At 41.4% G+C, this 19,165-nt stretch overlaps 5 protein-coding genes across 9 annotated transcripts in view; 3 read left to right on the plus strand and 2 right to left on the minus strand.

Moving 5' to 3' along the window:
• Positions 1 to 907: 907 nt before the first annotated feature.
• INPP5E (Inositol-3-phosphate synthase) lies at positions 908 to 4,908 on the minus strand. The gene is made up of 6 exons (XM_064691432.1): positions 4,765 to 4,908; positions 4,106 to 4,181; positions 2,454 to 4,047; positions 1,732 to 2,392; positions 1,421 to 1,674; positions 908 to 1,365 (listed from the first exon to the last, which is right to left on the minus strand). Exons 3-6 carry the CDS (start codon positions 3,740 to 3,742, stop codon positions 1,257 to 1,259), a joined length of 2,313 nt encoding a protein of 770 aa, XP_064547502.1. The 5' UTR covers positions 3,743 to 4,047; positions 4,106 to 4,181; positions 4,765 to 4,908; the 3' UTR covers positions 908 to 1,256.
• Positions 4,909 to 5,290: 382 nt separating this feature from the next.
• On the plus strand, positions 5,291 to 10,130 carry Sms (spermine synthase). Of its 3 annotated transcripts, none has more exons than XM_064691395.1 (4): positions 5,291 to 5,657; positions 6,962 to 7,073; positions 8,462 to 8,584; positions 8,762 to 10,130. In XM_064691395.1, the coding sequence occupies exons 1-4, from the start codon at positions 5,373 to 5,375 to the stop codon at positions 9,343 to 9,345; spliced, it is 1,104 nt and encodes a 367-aa protein (XP_064547465.1). In that variant the 5' UTR covers positions 5,291 to 5,372; the 3' UTR covers positions 9,346 to 10,130. The 3 variants fall into 3 exon arrangements, with proteins under 3 accessions (XP_064547465.1, XP_064547466.1, XP_064547467.1); XM_064691396.1 differs by lacking the exon at positions 6,962 to 7,073 and adding an exon at positions 7,984 to 8,092 and having other exon boundaries at positions 5,309 to 5,657; XM_064691397.1 differs by lacking the exon at positions 6,962 to 7,073 and adding an exon at positions 7,984 to 8,092 and having other exon boundaries at positions 5,532 to 5,665.
• A 448-nt stretch (positions 10,131 to 10,578) lies between these two features.
• Pbgs (Porphobilinogen synthase) lies at positions 10,579 to 12,172 on the plus strand. Its single transcript, XM_064691259.1, has one exon. The coding sequence runs from the start codon at positions 10,644 to 10,646 to the stop codon at positions 11,625 to 11,627; it is 984 nt and encodes a 327-aa protein (XP_064547329.1). The 5' UTR covers positions 10,579 to 10,643; the 3' UTR covers positions 11,628 to 12,172.
• On the minus strand, positions 12,066 to 14,630 carry LOC135434625 (uncharacterized). The gene is made up of 2 exons (XM_064691256.1): positions 14,390 to 14,630; positions 12,066 to 14,310 (listed from the first exon to the last, which is right to left on the minus strand). Exons 1-2 carry the CDS (start codon positions 14,408 to 14,410, stop codon positions 12,796 to 12,798), a joined length of 1,536 nt encoding a protein of 511 aa, XP_064547326.1. The 5' UTR covers positions 14,411 to 14,630; the 3' UTR covers positions 12,066 to 12,795.
• A 215-nt stretch (positions 14,631 to 14,845) lies between these two features.
• The window catches only part of app (Palmitoyltransferase app), a 52,564-nt gene continuing 48,244 nt past the window's right edge, over positions 14,846 to 19,165 (plus strand). Inside the window, exons 1-2 of one of the 3 annotated variants that reach the window (XM_064691251.1) lie at positions 14,846 to 15,054; positions 16,242 to 16,514. The gene's annotated coding sequence lies outside the window, so the exon portion shown is untranslated. The remainder of the gene's footprint in view (positions 15,055 to 16,241; positions 16,515 to 19,165) is intronic. The other 2 variants (XM_064691252.1, XM_064691253.1) reach the window with 2 other exon arrangements.

Raw genomic sequence — 19,165 nt, forward strand, 5'->3', positions numbered from 1 at the left:
TTTTGGTCAATTGGATGACACCGAGCCGCACTGACAAGAGTGCCAGCACACACACACACACACACGCACACCCACACACACACAGGCTGTTGGCAGACACATGTGCATAACCACAAGCGAACTCATCCGGCTGAAGCACCGCGGGGCCACTTATGGAGCATATGCGGCGGCAACTGGAACATGGACAGCATTGATGTCGTTACCGATGCCGAAGCCAACCAATCGCCATGGCAATAAATTGCAGTGCGTCCAGAGCGCTTGCCAGCGGCATCCAACTCGAGTTGAAATTGGTCAAAAGTTTAACATATTTGCGTGTGTGCGGAGAGGGCTTTTCGGTTGGAATTGGAGACTAGGGTGTGGGTGACTAGGGGAGGCACATGCTGCTCCGGCTGCTCCGGCTGCTGTCGGTGGCCTTTTTGGCGCATTTTTGGGTAAATAAACGAGCGGCTGCATATTCGAGTGCTATCCGCGGGCACATCCTGCTTGTTGGCGCTCTTATGGCCACCGCTTATGAGTTTCACTTTGTCAAGTGCCGCCCGCAGCTGCCATTTGCAGTTATTGCAGTTGCACAAAAAGTTAATGTATATAGGTAAACAAGCAATAAACAGTTAACATTTTAAATTATAAAAATAAAAGATTTCACTATTCATCATATGACAGCAAACTAAAAAATAATTTAACAAGCTTAAAATAATAAATATATAAATATAACAATTAACAACTGCATTTTCTCAACGTTTTGTTCGCACAATACTATTAAATATATATATGTATATTTACTGCTATTTTATATTATACATTCAACATTTGACTTCATTTATATATTTGCACTAAGTTATTTGCTAATAGATTCAACTAACCTAAAGTTGTGCTAAAAGATTTCATTATGATTTCAAAGATTTCTAATTTGTAAGGAACGTTTTACATTAAGGCCTTAAGGCGAAAGGCAGCGCCTAAGAACTAACAATATTCGAACATGGTATAAATTAGAGTATTTAATATTCGACTACTGAGTTAAATGACTAACTATATGCTATAAAGGCCACACACAACCGTGGTAAAGCATTGGGACAGTTTTTAAGCTGCTTTGGTATAGTTAACAAGACTAGCATTTCAGAGTTTCAACTATCACTGATAGAATTATATAAATATATATATAGTTATATATATATTTGATTAGCAATAAACTAAATGGCTGCAAGTAGTTTATGGTTCCATAATAACTACAATTCGAGAATATCCATTGCACATAGCTTTTACTGTATGGCACAAACAGCGGAGGCGCCCGTGTATTGATTATTTAGACGACGACGCATGCCCTCCAAGTAGATGTCACGACTAAACAAGCCAGCGGCCAGTGGTATGCTATAAAATAGATAACATAAGTTAATGTATTAGCAACTAATTGGCAGCTACTTACGCATCAGTGCCAGCACGTATGAGTGTGCGAAACAAGGCCCAGACTGGCTTGTGATCGGACGTAGTGATAGACGGCACAGAGTCGTAAATCAGGCACTGCACATAAGGCTGCGTGGGCGTGGAGACACCCGGCACAGAGCTCTGCCGGCGTATGACTAGTCCTTGCATCTGACGATACTTGTAGAGAATGCGATCCGTATATGCCGGCGCGCGCTGCTTAGAAGACGTATCAAAGTTCTGACTGCCAGGATCATACTGAAAATAGGCACATAATTATAATTAATTTAATAATATGCTACGTCCAATGCTCACCTTATAAGTGGGAGGAAACGTAATGTTTGCCTCCATGAAGCCACGAAAAGCAGCGCCATCGGCCAGCACCGATGAGAGCTGATCCGTGTGCATGTAGCCATGCGGCAAATGCGAGGGTAGCGGAAATTTTGTGTTCTGTATCCACTCGAGTAGTTTCTCACGTGGCTCGCCCAGCCGAAAGTTAAGATCACCACACCAGAACACATTGTCGAAATTCTGCGTAACATCCTTGTTCTTGTGCCGCGCGTTGGGCAGATTCTTGGGCAGATCCAGTGCATTTATAATGCGCTTGACATCCGAGACGCGCTCTTTCACCTTCTGCTGGTGTGCGGTCAAATGGGAAGTTACAAAAAGCATGGATGTGCCAAAGAGGCAAAAGGATATGGCCACCGCGCCCTTGGTACGAAACGCAGAGCCTGTGCGCACCGACATCGATGCGTCCTCTGGCGCCGAACAGTACCAAATGAGATCGCGCCGCATGTAGACGGCCAGATGAAGTGTACCGAGTGTCGTCGAGTGAAAGAGTACATGCGAGGGGCCCAGGGTCTCTTGCAGCGTCACTTCCCACTCAAATCGATCTGGGCTAGACTCCTGGGTTCCCATAACAACCAGGTCTGGCACATGCTCCATATTTGAAGGTAGCACAAAGTCGTTCATTTGCCTGGAAATTCAAATGGCAAACTTTATATGAGGAAACATTCTGCATTAAGATTCGAACTCACTTGGGCGGAGCGTGGCCATTCATGTTCCAGGTGCCCACGAAAATGGTGACCTCTTTTTGGGGCAGTACGCGACTTAGTTCGCTCGGCCCCAGCAGCGAGGATGAGCCCATTCGCCCATCAAGATAGCTGCGCTCGCGTGCCTTGTCCGCCGGTATGAGATTCAGTGCCTGCGCCGCCATCAGTGCCTGGCGTGCCAAATTAGAGCTAGATCCTTGGCGATTCAGTGACATGTTCTCATGCGACATGAACCGCACACCAGGCGCCTCCTGGATGACCGCGTCAAGCGAATCCGGCTGCGTGGCAATGTTGGGCGACGACATGTGCTGTGGCGTTGTGGCGCGCTTCAGTGTTTCCGCGCTCTCTTCCGAGTTGAGTGGTGGCTGCTCCTGGCCAGGCGGAAACAACTTGAGGCGCAGCCGCGACCGGCACGCGGACACAGCGATGGGACGTATCGGCGCCCGATGCACTGTGTCGCTTTTGTTGAACGAACTGGACGGCGAGTACTGTGAATGATGAGTGGAGCTGGTGGCACTGGTACCGCATTGGGCAAAAAATGTTTTGCCCGCCACTGGAGATTCGGGTGCGCTGGCACACTCGCTCGAGGGACGCGGGCGCTGTGCAGACGGCAGCTGAAAGGAGGCGGCTCCTTCGCTTGAATGCGAGTGCATCGAGCCCGAGTTGTCCATCATGCTCCAGCTGAGCGACAGATTGTCTCGCCGGAGCACGTTGCTGGCGTTGACAACGGCGTCGGGTATAGAATTGTAGCGCACGGTAACTGGCGGCGTCATTGGCTTCTTCTCTGCCTTGCAGCACAGGCTGAATTGATGGCTAAATCTGTTGTGATTAGGCGAACGCTTCTTGGGCGACTTGCGACGCATTATCACATCCGCGCCGCCATCACTCTGCGAGCCGGCGTCGCTGCTGTAGCGGCTCGTGTGCCCTTTACTCTTGGACGTGGGATTACCGCGTCTATGGAAGCTTATTAGGCCGCTGTGAGATTTGTCCAGTAGCTGCGTGGCGTTGCAGTTGTTGGCGTTGGCGGGCAACGTTTGACTCTTATGATTATTGAATGGTTCAGCAGAGCATTTGGCGAAACTGACATCGTATTGGCCGCATACAGACATTGGTCGTCGCTGCACATTTGGAGATTCGGGAGTGACGGGATGCGGCTCTACCTTGCTCGGCCGCTTGCTTAGCAGCCCAAAGAGCGTGCTGCTGCCCGACTTTTGTGCGGAGCGTGGACTGCTCGTCATGCGCTCCTCGCTGCCGGTCACGCTCTGCTGCTGCATGTCGCACAATTGTTGAGTCTAGTTCGCGAGGTAAATTAGTTTCTATTTGTGTGAATTTTAGCTGCAGCTGTTGTAAGCCCGTCTTGCCAGCACTTGGGGGCAGTCATTTAATGTAATACTGTGCTTCATCAGCTATCACATGTTTCCTTTAATTGTGCTTACATTGGGAGGATTTCTAGCCTCATGTGCGTAGGGTGAACTTGACTACAATGTGGACAGATTGCGGCTGAGTTTCCATATGTGATGTACAGCTCCTTGTATGCTCAGCCGCCCATGATGAGCTCCGGACAGCGTTGTGCTTTTGCCTGCAAATGTGGATACTTCTATAAAGGCGTTTAATGGTTAACAATGCACGCAACTCACCTGTCGCCGCCGCTGTGATTCAGACCTCGGCGAAGCGGGTAATAAAAAAAAACTACAATCTGCAGGAACAACGGAGCTGCGGTTGGAAAAAAAAAATCAATATTTAAACTGTAAGCACATATCGCAATGGAGGGAAGTCGCGGCGCAGCACTTAAATCCACCCTTCCCACATTGGCGTTGCCCACAGCAATGCTGTGGCGCCAACAGCAGGCAAGGGAGTTGCCAGGGAGGTGGCCAACGGCATTAAAGGGGGGCAAAAGTAAAATGAAAAACTATATAACGACGACGTAACGACATTGGCATCTGTAAAGCATGCCGATGCCGCGGCTGTGACGTCCGCCCACGCACAAAGAAAGCACATGAAGAAAACAACAACAACAACAATAACAACAACAAGAACGTTGGCGACATCACTTGATTTGTGCGCCGGTGCGCTCTTATGCTGGGATTTATAATTAGCAGCCCATTGTTGCCGCCAAACGTACGCCAGTGTTTTGCCTTGAATGCGGCTATGAGGCGTCTGGTAAAGTCTCGGCAAATAGCAACATAAAACAACAACGGCAGCAGCAGCAGCACGCAACACACATTTTTTGTCTAACTTATTTCAAGTTCAGGTTCAGGAAAACTGTAACATTGACACTTTTTAGACGACCTTGTACCTTTTAGTACATATTATGCTTTTTCCTGTGTCATGACCCGCGAACACAAACTCAAAACTAAATATTGTTTATTCACTGAAGTTACTCGATACACCGACACTCAGCTACTCGATTCGCTGAAACGATTTTAACTTTTTGATAATTTATGTTATCGTATATCGCGCCAAATGCAGCTGTCGGCTCTGAATTGCCTTAACATAGTTCTGTTAGTTTTACAGACAATGTTTAAATAGTGTACTTTTGAAAATTAGTAGCGCCACTGCCCAGACTTTGCATATTGCGTCAGTGCTTAATATGTCTAAGAATTTAGTATTATTCGAATACATATTAACTGTGCATCCCAAGCATCGTGTGAGTTTTGATTCATGTTTTCATAAATAACTGAAAAGTAAACAAATCGAACAGCTGATTGCAGGGTTAATGGACTGATTTCGTATAGAATATGGGCACCTTTTACAATTAATTATAAATATATCGATATATTGCTACAGAACATATGACACTTTCGATACTAAGACCATATTACCACGATAAAAGCATATCGAACATTAATAATACCTGCATTCGTATTTTGCACATTCGGCGGGCTGAACCTAGACAATTTCGCCATGGCTGCCCAGACAATACTCTTTGATTTTACTTTGGATGCTGGAAAAACAGCAACGGCAATACAACGCCAGGAAGTGGCTCGTATTGTTCGTAATGAGCTGGAACATGTGTTCTCCCAACTGGAGCTCGCCTATTCCATGGAATCCATGGAAAATGGATACTTTTCGGTGCTGCACGAAAACAAGGAGACAATTATCACATGCCGCATCTTTCAACAGGGTTTGTTAACCATCAATGTGGAGTATTATTTGGCAGACGGCAAGGAGCCTATCATGTCCTTTGATGTATGTATGTATGTATAACGTGCACACTATAATTATTTTTAAAGCAACTTTTGCACAAACATATATGTACATATTTCGGGCACTTACACGTGTGAAAGTAAACTCACGCACACACACACACTAAGATTATGAGCTGTCAAAAGCTTTTAATGTCAAGGGGGGGTAAAAGGGTTTACAGCGGCAAGTGAAATTGATTTTTCGCTTGCCTCTGTATGTGTGTGTGGCCCTTTGGCGGGGGTGTGTCACATGCACTTGACCGTTTTTTTTTGCCGTCAAAATCGCTGGCATTGTTTTTACGCTCTTAAAAGTTGGGTGGGTGGCGGCGGGCGCATTGTACTCGAGCTTGGCAGGCGGTCTGCATGTGTCCAAGACCTTCAAAACTGGCTATGTGTGCGTATGAATTTACTTGCGACTATTATATCACACCGCGTCTCTGCTTGATACCCTTGCGGAGAGCACTTTCATGTTTACATACTGTTTGAACAGCTTATCTTAAGATCGGTTAATATGTATATTTATACGAACTTAAAAATAAAAGGTTACCACAACGGTAATTATATTTTATCTCTATCTAATTTCAATGCCTTACAAATGAATGTGAACGTTCGGGTTAAATTTAACAAACCTCCATTCGCCAGAGTTAAGGTTAGGGTATGCGTGCTTCGACCCGGCAGCGTTCATGCTCTCTATCTCGCTCTGCGCTTCCTCTCTTTCATAGAAGCACGTGGGTGCAGCTTTGAGTAAATGTTATATTGATTCTTGAAATGATTTCTGCGCCAAACAGATGCGATTCTCTATAAAGTTAGCTATTTAAATAGACGTAGGCATATGTATGTATGTATTTATATATATACATATGTATGTATGGCAAGAGTTATCTGTCGTATATCGGATCTGGTTTTGCCGGCAGTTTACGCTTTTCGGCCTAAAAGAATATTCACACTGTATTTTCATTTGTATACGATATAAATTTCTAGAAAATATATAAACACATGCAATGGGAATACTTTCCATTTTCGTAAGAATTTACAATCTAAACTATAAATAGTAGTTTGTGGGGCTAGCTATATATATTCCACACGCTAACAAGAGTTGCTTGAATAGTTTGTGGCTGTGAAAACTTTCACCAAATTTTGCTGAGAAACCTCACCTGCTTAAGCAAATTATGTATTATTTTTTAATTTTTTTATTCGCTTTCATTTGCCTAATTTATTGACTTAATTGCAATTTACGCTTGTTACTCAGTAGGAGCCACATTTAGGTACATTTTAAAAGCTTAAATAAAAAGACAATTACAATTGCAGACCATGCGTACAATGGAGCTTATACTACGTCAAAAGTTAGATTCCGATCGATCCAAGTATTTACCGCCGATAAAACGTGGTGGATATATTGACATATACATGACTAGCTCAGGTTGGTCAAATACATTATTTAAACAAACAAAAAAAGAAAACCAAATAAGTTTAGTTTTTGCTAGTTCTATATGCAACATATAATGCAGTATCAAGAGTTATGCAATCCTTGTATTTACTCGTATATCTTCCTATGCCGAATTCTCTCTTCAAAATCAATTGCCAAAACTTGCAACTCAAGCAGTGCAAAAAAACCAAAATTAATTATACACTTTTTACATCCAATTGTAATTCAATTCAATTCAATTCGAAAATATAAACTCATATTCATCAACTATTTGGTTGCACGAGCCCTAGCCAAATATGGCTCTATAAATTCGCAAACGGCTTGTCAATCACATACACCACAACCAAGAGCGTTTTTTTAAATATAACATACGTACATTGTAGTCCTTACATATATCCATGTAATATAAGCTACCTAGCTTACCTCTAGAAATTGCCTCCTAATTCCGGCAGTTCTTGCATGCTTGTTACGTCGTGCTAGAAATCCAATAAAAAAAAAAAACCAAAAAAAAACGATAATAATAACAAAAGCAGCGTATTATTTATATTATTTTAAGAATTCTCAATTACTTTTTTATTTATTTTTTATAAACTCTTTTTTATTTTCATATCCATGAATACACAACTGAAAACCCACACGATGTCTTTGGTCTAATCTTCATCATCATCATCAACATCATCTTGCCATGAACCAAATTTCTTGAATTATACAACAAACAAAAAATTTAAAACCAAATTAAATTGTACGTACGCCCTATGCACATGTGTCACCTGCCCCGCTCGCTCGTTCGCTCTCATGGTACCAACAACAACAACAACAACAACTATTACTACTACTATGTACAACAACAACAACAACAACAACTCCACCTACCACCACGTACATTAACCACCCAATTGAGCAGACTGGCAGACGCGTGGAAAATGCCATAGCCACAAAATTGAATGCCCTTTCGGGTCAAAAGATACCAACATTGAAGCGTGGCGATGTCGCTAGGTATTATCCATCAGCAGGTAACGTATACCGTATACTCTACTACTATCATATTGAAAAACTATAGAAGCTATATCATATATCTCATAAGTAGTTGAGCAACTTAAGCACTGCGTACAAATACATTATAAAAGGCACAGAGCATGATGCATACTTACATTTAAAATCCGAAATATATTATTTACGTTCAATATGTTTTTGTTTAATCTTAACTTTTCCTTGGAGTTTATTTATTCTTTGATAATCTGTTAATTTACGTTGAAACATTTGTCTGCATGCATGTAATTATGTATATATATATATATATTAGCCCTGGAGTATTGTAATTGGCAATAGTTTTACAATTGTAAACTTGTATAATATATATTTAATACCTGTACTCTTCCCAGATGAGCGCATTATTGAGTACGACATTGATACCCTTGTCTATGAGGCCCGGTCCCCGTTTCAGAAGATTCAAATCATGCACTCCAAGACGCTGGGCAATATGCTAATTCTAGACGAGTTGCAGAGTAAGTCGAGCAACAGGCACGCACACATGCACCCAGTTGCACGTCAATTTGCAACCCCTGCAATGCCACCAAGATAAAATTAAGGTCAAGGCCTAATTGGTGCACGGCACGTGTCTGTTGTTGCTGCTGAAATAATAAAAATCAATTATGCAAGCTAAAATCTTTGACTATTTACAGATATTGCCGAGTCGGATTTGATCTATACAGAAACCCTAATGGGTCGCGGCATTGAGAACTACGAGGGCAAGGAGATTTGTATTCTAGGAGGCGGTGATGGCGCATTGCTCTATGAGCTGCTTAAGGAGAATCCAAAGCATGTGGTCATGCTCGAAATTGATGAGCTTGTCATGCAGGCCTGCAACAAGTATTTGAATACCATTTGTGGTGATGTCTTGGAGAAGCGCAAGACAGATCAGTATGAGATCATAGTGGGCGATTGTGTGGACTATATGAAAAAGTTCATTGCCGAGGGCCGCAAGTTTGACTATGTGTTTGGGGATCTAACTGACATACCTATTTCGGATACACCGATTGGCGAATGCTGGGATTTTATACGCACCATCTTTGAGCATTCGTTCCAGCTACTCAAGCCAGATGGCAAATACTTGACTCATGGCAACGGCACCAGCTGCTTGGAATCGCTGCAGTTGTTTGAGGATCAGCTACGCTTGCTAAAGCCCAAGGTTAAATTTACCACAACAAAGGCGTTTGTACCGTCCTTCATGGAAGAATGGCTCTTCTATCAAGTAACTTTCGCTTGACCAGCTCAAACAGAAGCTGAAACACAATTAAAGCTAACGAGTAGTACGAACTCAACAACAGCAATAACAACAACAACAACAACGAACACATCGTGTCTCCACAACGCTATCTCCAGCACACAACACGTTCTCACACCCGCAACAAAAATCGATCAAATCGAGCTCAATAACAAGGAGCCGCTGATACTGCACAGCTACACCGTGATATTGCATGCTGCCAAATCTGAGCAGTTGCCACAGAATCTACACAATCGTGTGCCACGTCGTCAAAGGCGTGTGCACTATCACCATGCCCTGGTTTCCTAGTGGAGGCTATTTAAATGTAACCAAAAAGACAAAGGAACTAATTAGCATCACTGACATCACTTAAAAACAACAAAGAAACAAAACAAACAGACTTCCAAGGGCTGTAACTAGCATCTGATAACCAAACCAAATATTTAAAGTCCAATTGATATAATTTAAGTTAGGATTTAGTTGTGTTTTACGTTCATTGATTTTAAAACTAAAACTAAGTCAGGCTCAGGCAGAGGCGAGAACAACACATGTTTTGTACTTATTTGTGCTTATTTAACATTATATTTAATATCTAGTATTTTCATAAACATACATAATATACTTATATGCCTACTTATATATATACTTAGAATTCATGTATTTAATTTTCAATTAGACACTTAAAAGTGTGTGGATGCTAAATTGAGTGTTAGGAGTATAGCAGATAGCTGATGTTACTTGATACGTTTGAAAAAAAAAACTTTAATAAAATGTCGTACGCAGAACAAGCAATTGTTTTATTCAGCTGTTTACTCTTGCCAAAAAATAATGAGGTTGCAAGACTTATATGGTTTAAATCAATCAAAAACTATTAAAGGTAACCCTGCCCGAAAGTATCAATAACTTTGGGCTGGATTATTGCAATTAACTATATTTTTGTAGATCCCATTTTTGAATAGAGATCAAATTTAGCCCGCAACTTGGATATGAAAATATGAAAGGATTACAATATTTTCAGTACAAAAGGGCAATTGTAAATTAAAAATGGAATTTGAAATTTTGAAAATATTAGACAAGCCAAGGCTTGAACCGCGAACAGTTGCTTTTTTAAATTTCAATTCAAAGCTACATAACACTTCTGGATAACCGCGCGCGGTCACACACAAATCGATTAATCGGAACGGCATCGATAGGAATCAAGGGCAATAATCGATGAACCGATAGACGATTGCCTAAATAAATAGAAAGCAAATTTCGTTTGCGAAACGAAGGCAGCAGTTGCGGAACTAATTGAGCGAAAAATGGATCGGAAACTGCACAGTGGTATACATCATCCTACGCTGCGGCTGCTGCAGGAATCTGGCTGTGAAATAGTGCCACACAACTTGATGTATCCTGTCTTCATAATCAGCAACGACGATGAAGAACAACCCATATCGAGCATGCCGGGCATATCACGCTACGGTGTGAACCGATTACGCGAGCATTTGGAGCCCCTGATCGAAAAGGGTCTGGCGTCGGTATTGCTCTTTGGCGTGATAGATTGCGACCTCAAGGATGAGGTGGCGTCCCATGCCGACTCGTCGCTGAATCCTGTTGTACTTGCATTGCCGAAGCTGCGCAAATGGTTTCCAGATCTGCTCATAGCCTGTGACGTGTGCATATGTCCGTATGCCTCGCACGGCCACTGCGGCCTCCTGGGTGACAATGGCCTGGAGAATGCGCAGAGCATAAAGCGGATAGCTAACATAGCGGTGGCCTATGGCAAAGCTGGCGCTCACATTGTGGCCCCCTCGGATATGATGGACAACCGCGTGCGAGCGATTAAACAGGCGCTGATTGACGCCAACCTGAACAGCGTTTCGCTGCTGGCCTACTCGGCAAAGTTTGCGTCCAATTTCTATGGCCCCTTTAGAGAGGCAGCACAGTCGGCGCCAGCTTTCGGAGATCGTCGCTGCTATCAGTTGCCCAGTGGGTCTCGCAATCTGGCCATGCGGGCGGTTCAGCGTGATGTTAGCGAAGGCGCAGACATGCTCATGGTGAAGCCCGGCATGCCCTACCTGGACATCTTGCGTCAGACCAAGGACACATATCCATACCACACTTTGTATGTCTATCAGGTGTCTGGCGAGTATGCCATGCTGTATCATGCTTCCAAGGCGGGCGCCTTTTCACTGCGTGAAGCGGTGCTGGAGTCAATGAAGGGCTTTAAACGTGCGGGCGCCGATTGCATTATAACCTATTTTACGCCCTATCTACTGGATATAATCAGCAAATCGGCGTAACACAGCAGGACAATTCAAAATGTGGCTCTCTCTCTCTCTTTGCGTTCAAGTGTACTTAAACAACCTCAAGGAAACATTCTAGTTTTAAGTCAAAAGCGTGCAAATATTAGTATAGTTCCATTTTAAATATTTGTTTGTCACATAAAAGAAATATTGGCTAATCATGCTTATGGTTCCCAATCCCTTTCACTGATTTATATACATGTATATATATATAGTTGTATTCGATTGTCATTCAATATGTTTATCAGCCCAACCTATTTGGAAGGCAAATGTGTTCAGCCCCATTTCAATTTCGTCACGAAACGTTTCCAACTTTGGCATTTCAATTACCGAAAAGCCAAAGCGCACAATCAGCATGACAAGTTTCAGGGCCAAATTTTGTAATACAGTGATCGCTAGCAAATTATAAATTTCATATATTAGGTGCTTGCTATCTTAAATTTACTTATTTTTGTTAAACATTTTTATTGATTTATGCTATTAAAACACTTTTAAATATACAAAAAATGTTCATAATTTTATATGTTCATTAATGCTTTAAATTTGTTGCTTTTTGAAACTGGTTGCAAATAAGAAGTTCTCTTTGGAGCCGTAGCGTTCTACTATGCGAGTGAGCACTGTATTTAGAATTTGAGCCGGTAAAGCGGACCGCTATGAATATTGATTTCTTTTCTTTTTTAGGTGAAACAATGTCCAGGGCTCATCTAAACCGTATTAAGCATTTGAATGTTCACACTTTAATTAAATATACAAATTGTTTTGGTTTGCAATATAGTGACATTGAAATTGGCCTAAATCTTATGTGCTAAACTTAATAAAGTATTAAGTGGTGCAATATTAAGTCTTGGAATGTGATGTTAAATCACAAAATAAAGTGCATTTAAGTACATGAAACACTAGGTCTTCTTTTTTTTTTGGGTACATATTTGAATCTTAAATGCATAGACTTGGACCACAAAAGCTGTGTAATATGTGATTTTGTAAGATCTAAAATTTATATAGCCATAATACAATACAATGTACTATAAGTTTGCAATTATTATAGTTGTTTTGGATATTTAAGGAAAATATGGGGACTACAGCTACGAATATATCTAATTATGAAATACTGTGATATATGTATTTTTAAACTCGTTGTGCGCTGTGTGACGTGCCAGCCTTTTGTTTAGTTGCTTTCGCTGTTGTTGATTTTGCTGTGCTCAAGTATGTCCGTATTTTGCATTGGTTCTAGGTCCGTCTCGGATATGATCTCTGCCAGCCACTGCTCGATCTGCACCGGATGAAATGAGTCCTCGTCGCCGCTGTTTGCCTCCAAGATTATTTTCAGGTTTTCAAAGTTCTTCAATATTAAACGTCTGCCCGGCTGCAGCTGCGATGACAGCGTTGACTCGCCTGCTTGGCTGCCCTGCGTGCTGGAGACCTGGGCCGGCCCGTCTCCGTGCGCCCGCCGACAGTGGGCAACGCAACTGGAATCGGGTGCAGCCTGTACCGCATCGCTGCTTGTGACTGTAGCTGTAGCTGTTGTTGCTGCAGCTTCCGGCACGGGCTCATATGTGCGAGTTGGCTTCTGCTTGAGGCTCTTCTTGATTTCATTTAGCAAGCGATTGTAAAAGTCGCAGTTAGCTTCATGCGTCTCCGTCGAAGTGGGCTGTGTGGGCGTGGTCTCAGCAGTCTCGGAAGGATGCTCCCTTTTTTCTTTAGGTGTCTCCTCTTTGACCTCTGTCCTCTTGGCGCTCTTTTGCTTCTTAGACTGCGAACGCGAGCTCGCGTTGCTCGAGTAATTGGAGCTGGTGGGCGTACAGCTGGAGAGCTCGGTGGCGTTGCTGCTCGAATCCGCCGACAGTGTTTGCTGCAGCTTTGTTTGCGCAGCTGCGGCGGCTGCGCCATCGGTGAGTGGCAGATCAGCACTGACAGCGTCCTCGCTGGCACAGTTGATGGTTAGGCTGGCAATGTTGCGCAGATTTATCGTGCCATTGCAGTTGTTGATGGTGATTTTTGGTTTGAAGCGGGGCTTGCGTGCCTTCGGCTTTTGCTTGATGGACGGCTGCTCGGGACAGCTGCGTCCTAGACTGGAGACCGCATCGGCTATGGACGATTCCAGCTCGTCGTCCAGCTCTTCGAGATTAAGCGGCGGAACATAGGTCTCCCGCTTGATTTTCGCTCGGCGTATCAGATCTTTGGCCTCCTGCAGCGTGATGTTGATAATGGAGCGCTTGGCATTGTCCTCGAGCAGCGCCTTATTGCGTGAAAAGTCCACCACAATGGCCTCTGGTTGAACCTCATCATTCAGATCGTAGTAGGTGCTGTTGCGCACCCCATTCTCTAGGCATTTGTACATGGTCTCGTGATCATCCATCGGCTCTATGTAGTCCTCGTTACGCAGGCCCGCCGTTCTGTTGTCCTGCGACCTGTGCAGAGCCAGCTGCATATTGCTGTCCAGCTGGAACTGGCCAAAGCTGCGAATGGCCGCCAGCAGTTTCTCCTCTTCGTTATCATCGCCAGTGACGAACCGCACCTCGCACTTATCTTTCTCTTTGTCTGTGTCGTACTCGATGTACACGGGCGTCGATTGTAGCCGCTGCGTATTTGCTATTACCTCCAGTTGACGCAGTAGCAACTTTTCACGCATATGCAGTGCAGCGCGTATTTCATTGAATTTCTGTTGCACATTTGTTTTTACCTAAACAATAAAAATGATAATATGAAAAGGCTGCTGCATTACAGTTGCAACGCCCTAAACTGTTTTTGTAATACTTTACCTGATCCAAGAGCTGCTCCATGATAGCTATACGATTTTCTTAACAGCATATGCTAAATAAAAACATTTTAATCAATCTTTACGCGTAAAAGAAAAATATGCAAATTCTGTTGCTGTTTGATCGAATTAGTGGAGCGAACATCTACGGCGAATAATAAACATATGTTTCGCGGCGAAACCAAACCAGCTAAAATGTATCGATAAGTAACAAGGAGTTATCGCTTTACTTATTTGTAAGAAATAATGTGGCTATTATATCCCGCCTGCAAATGAAAACGTCACTATGTCGTCAGATATATTTAATTTTGTCAATTTTTACTTGCCCTAATATCGATAGAACAAAATATTACTATCGGCAATATCAATGAGCTAAGAGCCGCGTGAACGTTTGCATCTCTAATGTCAATTTGCTTTTTCAAGGCATTGCTCGCTGTTAATAACAGTCAGTCTGCTTATTTTGGCCGTCGTGATTTCTTGGCGCGGATAAATTTTTGTTGATCACTCGATTTGCGCTTGATTCAAATACAAGATTTCAATAATATTTACGACTTTTTGACAACACATCCGACAACGACAATAAAAACAGTAAAAAAATAAATATTAATAAATTCACCGTTAATGCAAAAGCTGTCGGTGTTAAGCAGCCGCCGCTAGCGTCTCATTATTGTAATTATTCGGCTCATACCTTTAATGTGTTTTTTGAATTTTTGTTTAAATTCTTCATTGTACATTTGTTTATATAAAAGCAACACTCGCAATTGTGAATCATAGGCATCGAGCGCTCGCTGCTGTTGCTGTTGGTGTTGTTGCTTGCCTCGCACAACTAATCTAAAATAGTGTCAGTGTGTGAGTGCGTGTCTGTGTTGTGTCTTGTTTGTGTTTGCCAACGTGTTTTTGTTTTTTTACTTTGCTCCATACACGTTTCTTTAAAACAAAATAAAAAACATCTCACTTAAAAATTGATTGTGCACGACAATTGTTACAATTGTACAACTGCAACAAAAGCAATAAGTTAAGCAACAACAACAACAACAACAACAGCAGCAGCAGCGCCATCAACGTGGAGTGCAAAGACATAAAAACAAAGGCAAAACCCAAAAACAAAAAGAATAAGAGAGCGAGAGCGAGAGAGCGCGAACTGTGTCAATGCGGCAGCCGCAGCAGCAGCAGCCGCCGCCGCAGCGATGACGCCAAAACTTAAAAAAATACATTTTCCAAGCAGCTACTAAACAAATGAAGCTATTTCATTTTAATTATTATTTTAAACTTCATTTCTTTAACTCTTTTAATTGGATTTGTACGACATTTGACATCGCGGCGTCGTTATGCCTACATTCGGCGTAACGTCAACGTCAACTCTTTTTTTTTGTCTTTCGCTATGTCTGTGCCCACACGGCTGCGTTTTTATTGTTGTCTGTTGTCTTTTCGTTTTTTTTTCTTTTCTTTTGGGTTTGCCTTTGCATGAGTGTAAGAGCGAGGCTGTGTTATTAATTGTGTTTGTTTTCGCGTCGTGACTGGCTTCTTGTTAATATTTAAACATGAATGCATGTCATTTTTTAAAGGCAATATTAAAATACATTTGGTCTAGGTCTGCCTAGTACTTTCATGTTAACCTTTTTCCGGTTTCGGTTTCAGTTTCGGTTTCCATTTGCCCACATTGCTGCGCTTGTTTATCTATGCCTTTATTACATATAAAAACCTGTTTGGCTCCACGTAAAACAATTTGTAGTTGTGCGTTTTAAATAAAAATTACCTCATTTCACACGTCGTGGTTTTCCACTTGAAGCGACTACATTTTAATATCAGCCTGTCTTTATCAAACAAAAAGTAAATAATATATATGAAACTTCCAGCAGAACGTATGCGAAACGGCGATAAAAATCAAAGTGCAATGTTTTACAAGTATCAACACAAAGTGTCGCGAGTCGAAATAAATTAACGTATTCATTTATCCCCCCCACAAACCTGTTACATATTTGAATTTACAATTCAAAATTCGCTGCTGCAGCACATTCGCGTGTTCGCATCGAAAACAAAAAGCCAAATAAAGTGTTTCGGGGTCAATGCTGTCTATTTGTGGCCGCTGCTAGCAAAAAGTATCTACGCAACGCAAACGCTTGAGCGTGGTAAGTAAATTCTTTCCTCATTGTTATTGTTATTGTTAATTTGCCATTCGCACGCTTAAGCAGACAAAAGCGTGAGACTGCATACCTAGCTGCGAGCAGCTCAGTCGCTCTTGATCGTGAACGAAGCACACATTTAGTTCAAATACTAGTCACAATGAATAAAACATATTTTAAGTTCACACATGACAATTGATCAAAGGCAAACAAATAACAATTTAAAAAACAGCTGATACAACAGAATCAAGTAGTTGACAAGGAGTACACGAATAAACCGTTACGTTTTGCAATGCAACATTGCGTTTATATTTTCCCTGGTAAGAGATCCACTGCAAGACTAGAAAAATATCTCTATAAAGAAAACAGTTTGTCTGACTGACGGACTGACTGACCGACTGGTGATCAACGCACGGCCCAAACCGTAAGAGCTAGGAAGCTGAAATGTTCACTGTAGTTACCTTATGTGATGAAGGTGTACGTTAAGACGGGGCTTTAGGAAACTCCACCCACATGCGTGGAAAAATCGCAAAAAACCTTTTATGAAACTTTTTTGCTTACATACACACATACGAACACACATACGTACACACATACATACATATGTACATACATACATACATACATACATACATACATACATACATACATACATACATACATATATATACACCTACATACATACATATATCTACATCTACATACATACATATATCTACACCTACATACATACATACATATATCTACACCTACATACATCTACTTACCCGCTCCACCTCCTCCTGCTCCACCGCCTCCAGTTGCCTTGTTGAATTTCAGCAGGGCCTACTTAAATTTTTGAGAATCGAGGAGAAGAGCATTAAAAATTCATTGATTGTAAATTTGCAGCGCAGTGGTATTAAACTTAGACTGCGTTAAGTTAAGGGAAACATTCATGTGTACGTGCGCATACACACACATACATACAGTCGTACATACACACATACTTACATATGCACGCATACACACACATACATACATTCGTACATACACACATACTTAAATATATACTCCCACATAGATGCATACATACTCCACAATTAAGAACATTTTTAATGCTTTTGCTTAACTTAACAAATTTTTACCTATTTAAATTATCTTTTTATATAAAACTGTTTGTCCTGACTGACTGACTGACTTTTTGACCGCTAAAGCTGGAAAGCAAAAATGTTCACTGATGGGGATGCACGTTAAAACTTTTTTGTTTACCATCAGATCGGCCTTAAACTCATTTTCAAAGATCTTTGTTCCAATCCGATCGTCTTCGAAGTTAAATAAACGAAAGTTTATCAGCATCAAGATTCTCACATGGGCGCAAACCGTTGATTCCAACAATTGCAGCTAAAACAGATTTTTAAATAAAAGTGGAGATCAAGAAGCGTAGATTTAAATTTTTCACGGGCGTGGAAAGGTAATATCTAAAATGTTTAGCACAAAACGTTCCTCGGGCAAGGTCGAACAATACCCGCTAGTATATTTGAGAAGGCAGAGCCCTAAATTCACTTTTCAATTAAAAATTGAATTAACTCACTTTTGACACTAATTAACACCTAATGAAGAGCTCAATTGTAATTGTTTCTTTTTAGTTGAAAATAACCCTTGGCTGGAGTGTAAATATTTAATTTACTTTAATTGCATAGTAATTAATCAGAAACCAATGCAATTAAAACAAAAACCACTTATCCAAATATCTATTTGGTGCTGTTTTTTTGACGGTGGGGATTATCCAAACAAAAAGTACACAGATATGTGTACACATTAATTATTCGACTTTAATTAATATTAATTTGCGTTATGAGTGCAACCAGCAATTAGCATTTTCTCATACAAAGGCATGCTGCACATTTGTATGCACATACACACATATATCCCCAATAATTTGTCCATTTGTGTGCAGTTAAATAAAATTGAATTGATATTCATTTCGCAATGTTGTGATTCGTGTGAATGTGGAAATTGCTTCGAGTGCAGCAAAATAAATTGGAAAAACGCCTGCACGAGTTCTAAACTGTGAATGCAAATAAACGAAACTGAGCGCACAATAAAAATAAAAATAAAAAAATAATAAAAAAAAAATAGCTATATTTTCGATATGAATACATATACATATACAAATGTTATTCGAGTATTTTGCAATAACTTTTGTGCACTCTTCCGTTTAATATGCTTTGTAAAGTGGCTTTCAAATGTTTGCCAATTGCTGACTTTTGAACTTCTAACGTGTGGGGGGCCCCTCCCCCTCCCCCTCCCCCCTGCAATCACCTGACCCCGCTATAAATTTGCATGACAAAGCCGCTCAGCCCAAGTGCTGTTAGCATATTTTCGATTTATTCATGCTAGATAGTTGCCTAGCTATGCCAAGGGGCAAAATGAAAAATAAATATAAACCAGAAATATTTTCAGTTTCATTGATGTACTTGTTGTTAAATGTTCAATATTTGTGTGCAAGGCATGTGTAAATGTTTTCAAGGTGCAAATAAATATTTGTTCATGTAAATGAAAAGAACTTTTGTCGGCATTTAATATCTGAGTCCAGTAGACAACTAAACCAAGTTTATTTGTATTACAGCACTGAATAAATGCTTCTAACACTCACAAGCCGCAAATACTATAAATAA

The sequence above is a fragment of the Drosophila montana genome, unplaced genomic scaffold (genome assembly GCF_035044405.1).
Source record: "Drosophila montana isolate Dmon_TW-CO22-7 unplaced genomic scaffold, ASM3504440v1 contig_3438_1, whole genome shotgun sequence".
NCBI lineage: Eukaryota > Metazoa > Arthropoda > Insecta > Diptera > Drosophilidae > Drosophila > Drosophila montana.

Bases quoted from the DNA above. Each gene is read 5' to 3' on its own strand.
- INPP5E (XM_064691432.1), bottom strand. From the start codon at position 3,742: ATGCAGCAGCAGAGCGTGACCGGCAGCGAGGAGCGCATGACGAGCAGT. The intron at 2,393-2,453 runs GTGAGTTCGAAT...TTGAATTTCCAG, and splicing joins AATGGCCACGCTCCGCCCAA to GCAAATGAACGACTTTGTGC. The intron at 1,366-1,420 runs GTAAGTAGCTGC...TCTATTTTATAG, and splicing joins ATACGTGCTGGCACTGATGC to CATACCACTGGCCGCTGGCT.
- Sms (XM_064691395.1), top strand. From the start codon at position 5,373: ATGGCTGCCCAGACAATACTCTTTGATTTTACTTTGGATGCTGGAAAA. The intron at 5,658-6,961 runs GTATGTATGTAT...TTACAATTGCAG, and splicing joins AGCCTATCATGTCCTTTGAT to ACCATGCGTACAATGGAGCT. The intron at 7,074-8,461 runs GTTGGTCAAATA...TACTCTTCCCAG, and splicing joins CATATACATGACTAGCTCAG to ATGAGCGCATTATTGAGTAC.
- Pbgs (XM_064691259.1), top strand. From the start codon at position 10,644: ATGGATCGGAAACTGCACAGTGGTATACATCATCCTACGCTGCGGCTG.
- LOC135434625 (XM_064691256.1), bottom strand. From the start codon at position 14,410: ATGGAGCAGCTCTTGGATCAG. The intron at 14,311-14,389 runs GTAAAGTATTAC...TTTATTGTTTAG, and splicing joins TGGAGCAGCTCTTGGATCAG to GTAAAAACAAATGTGCAACA.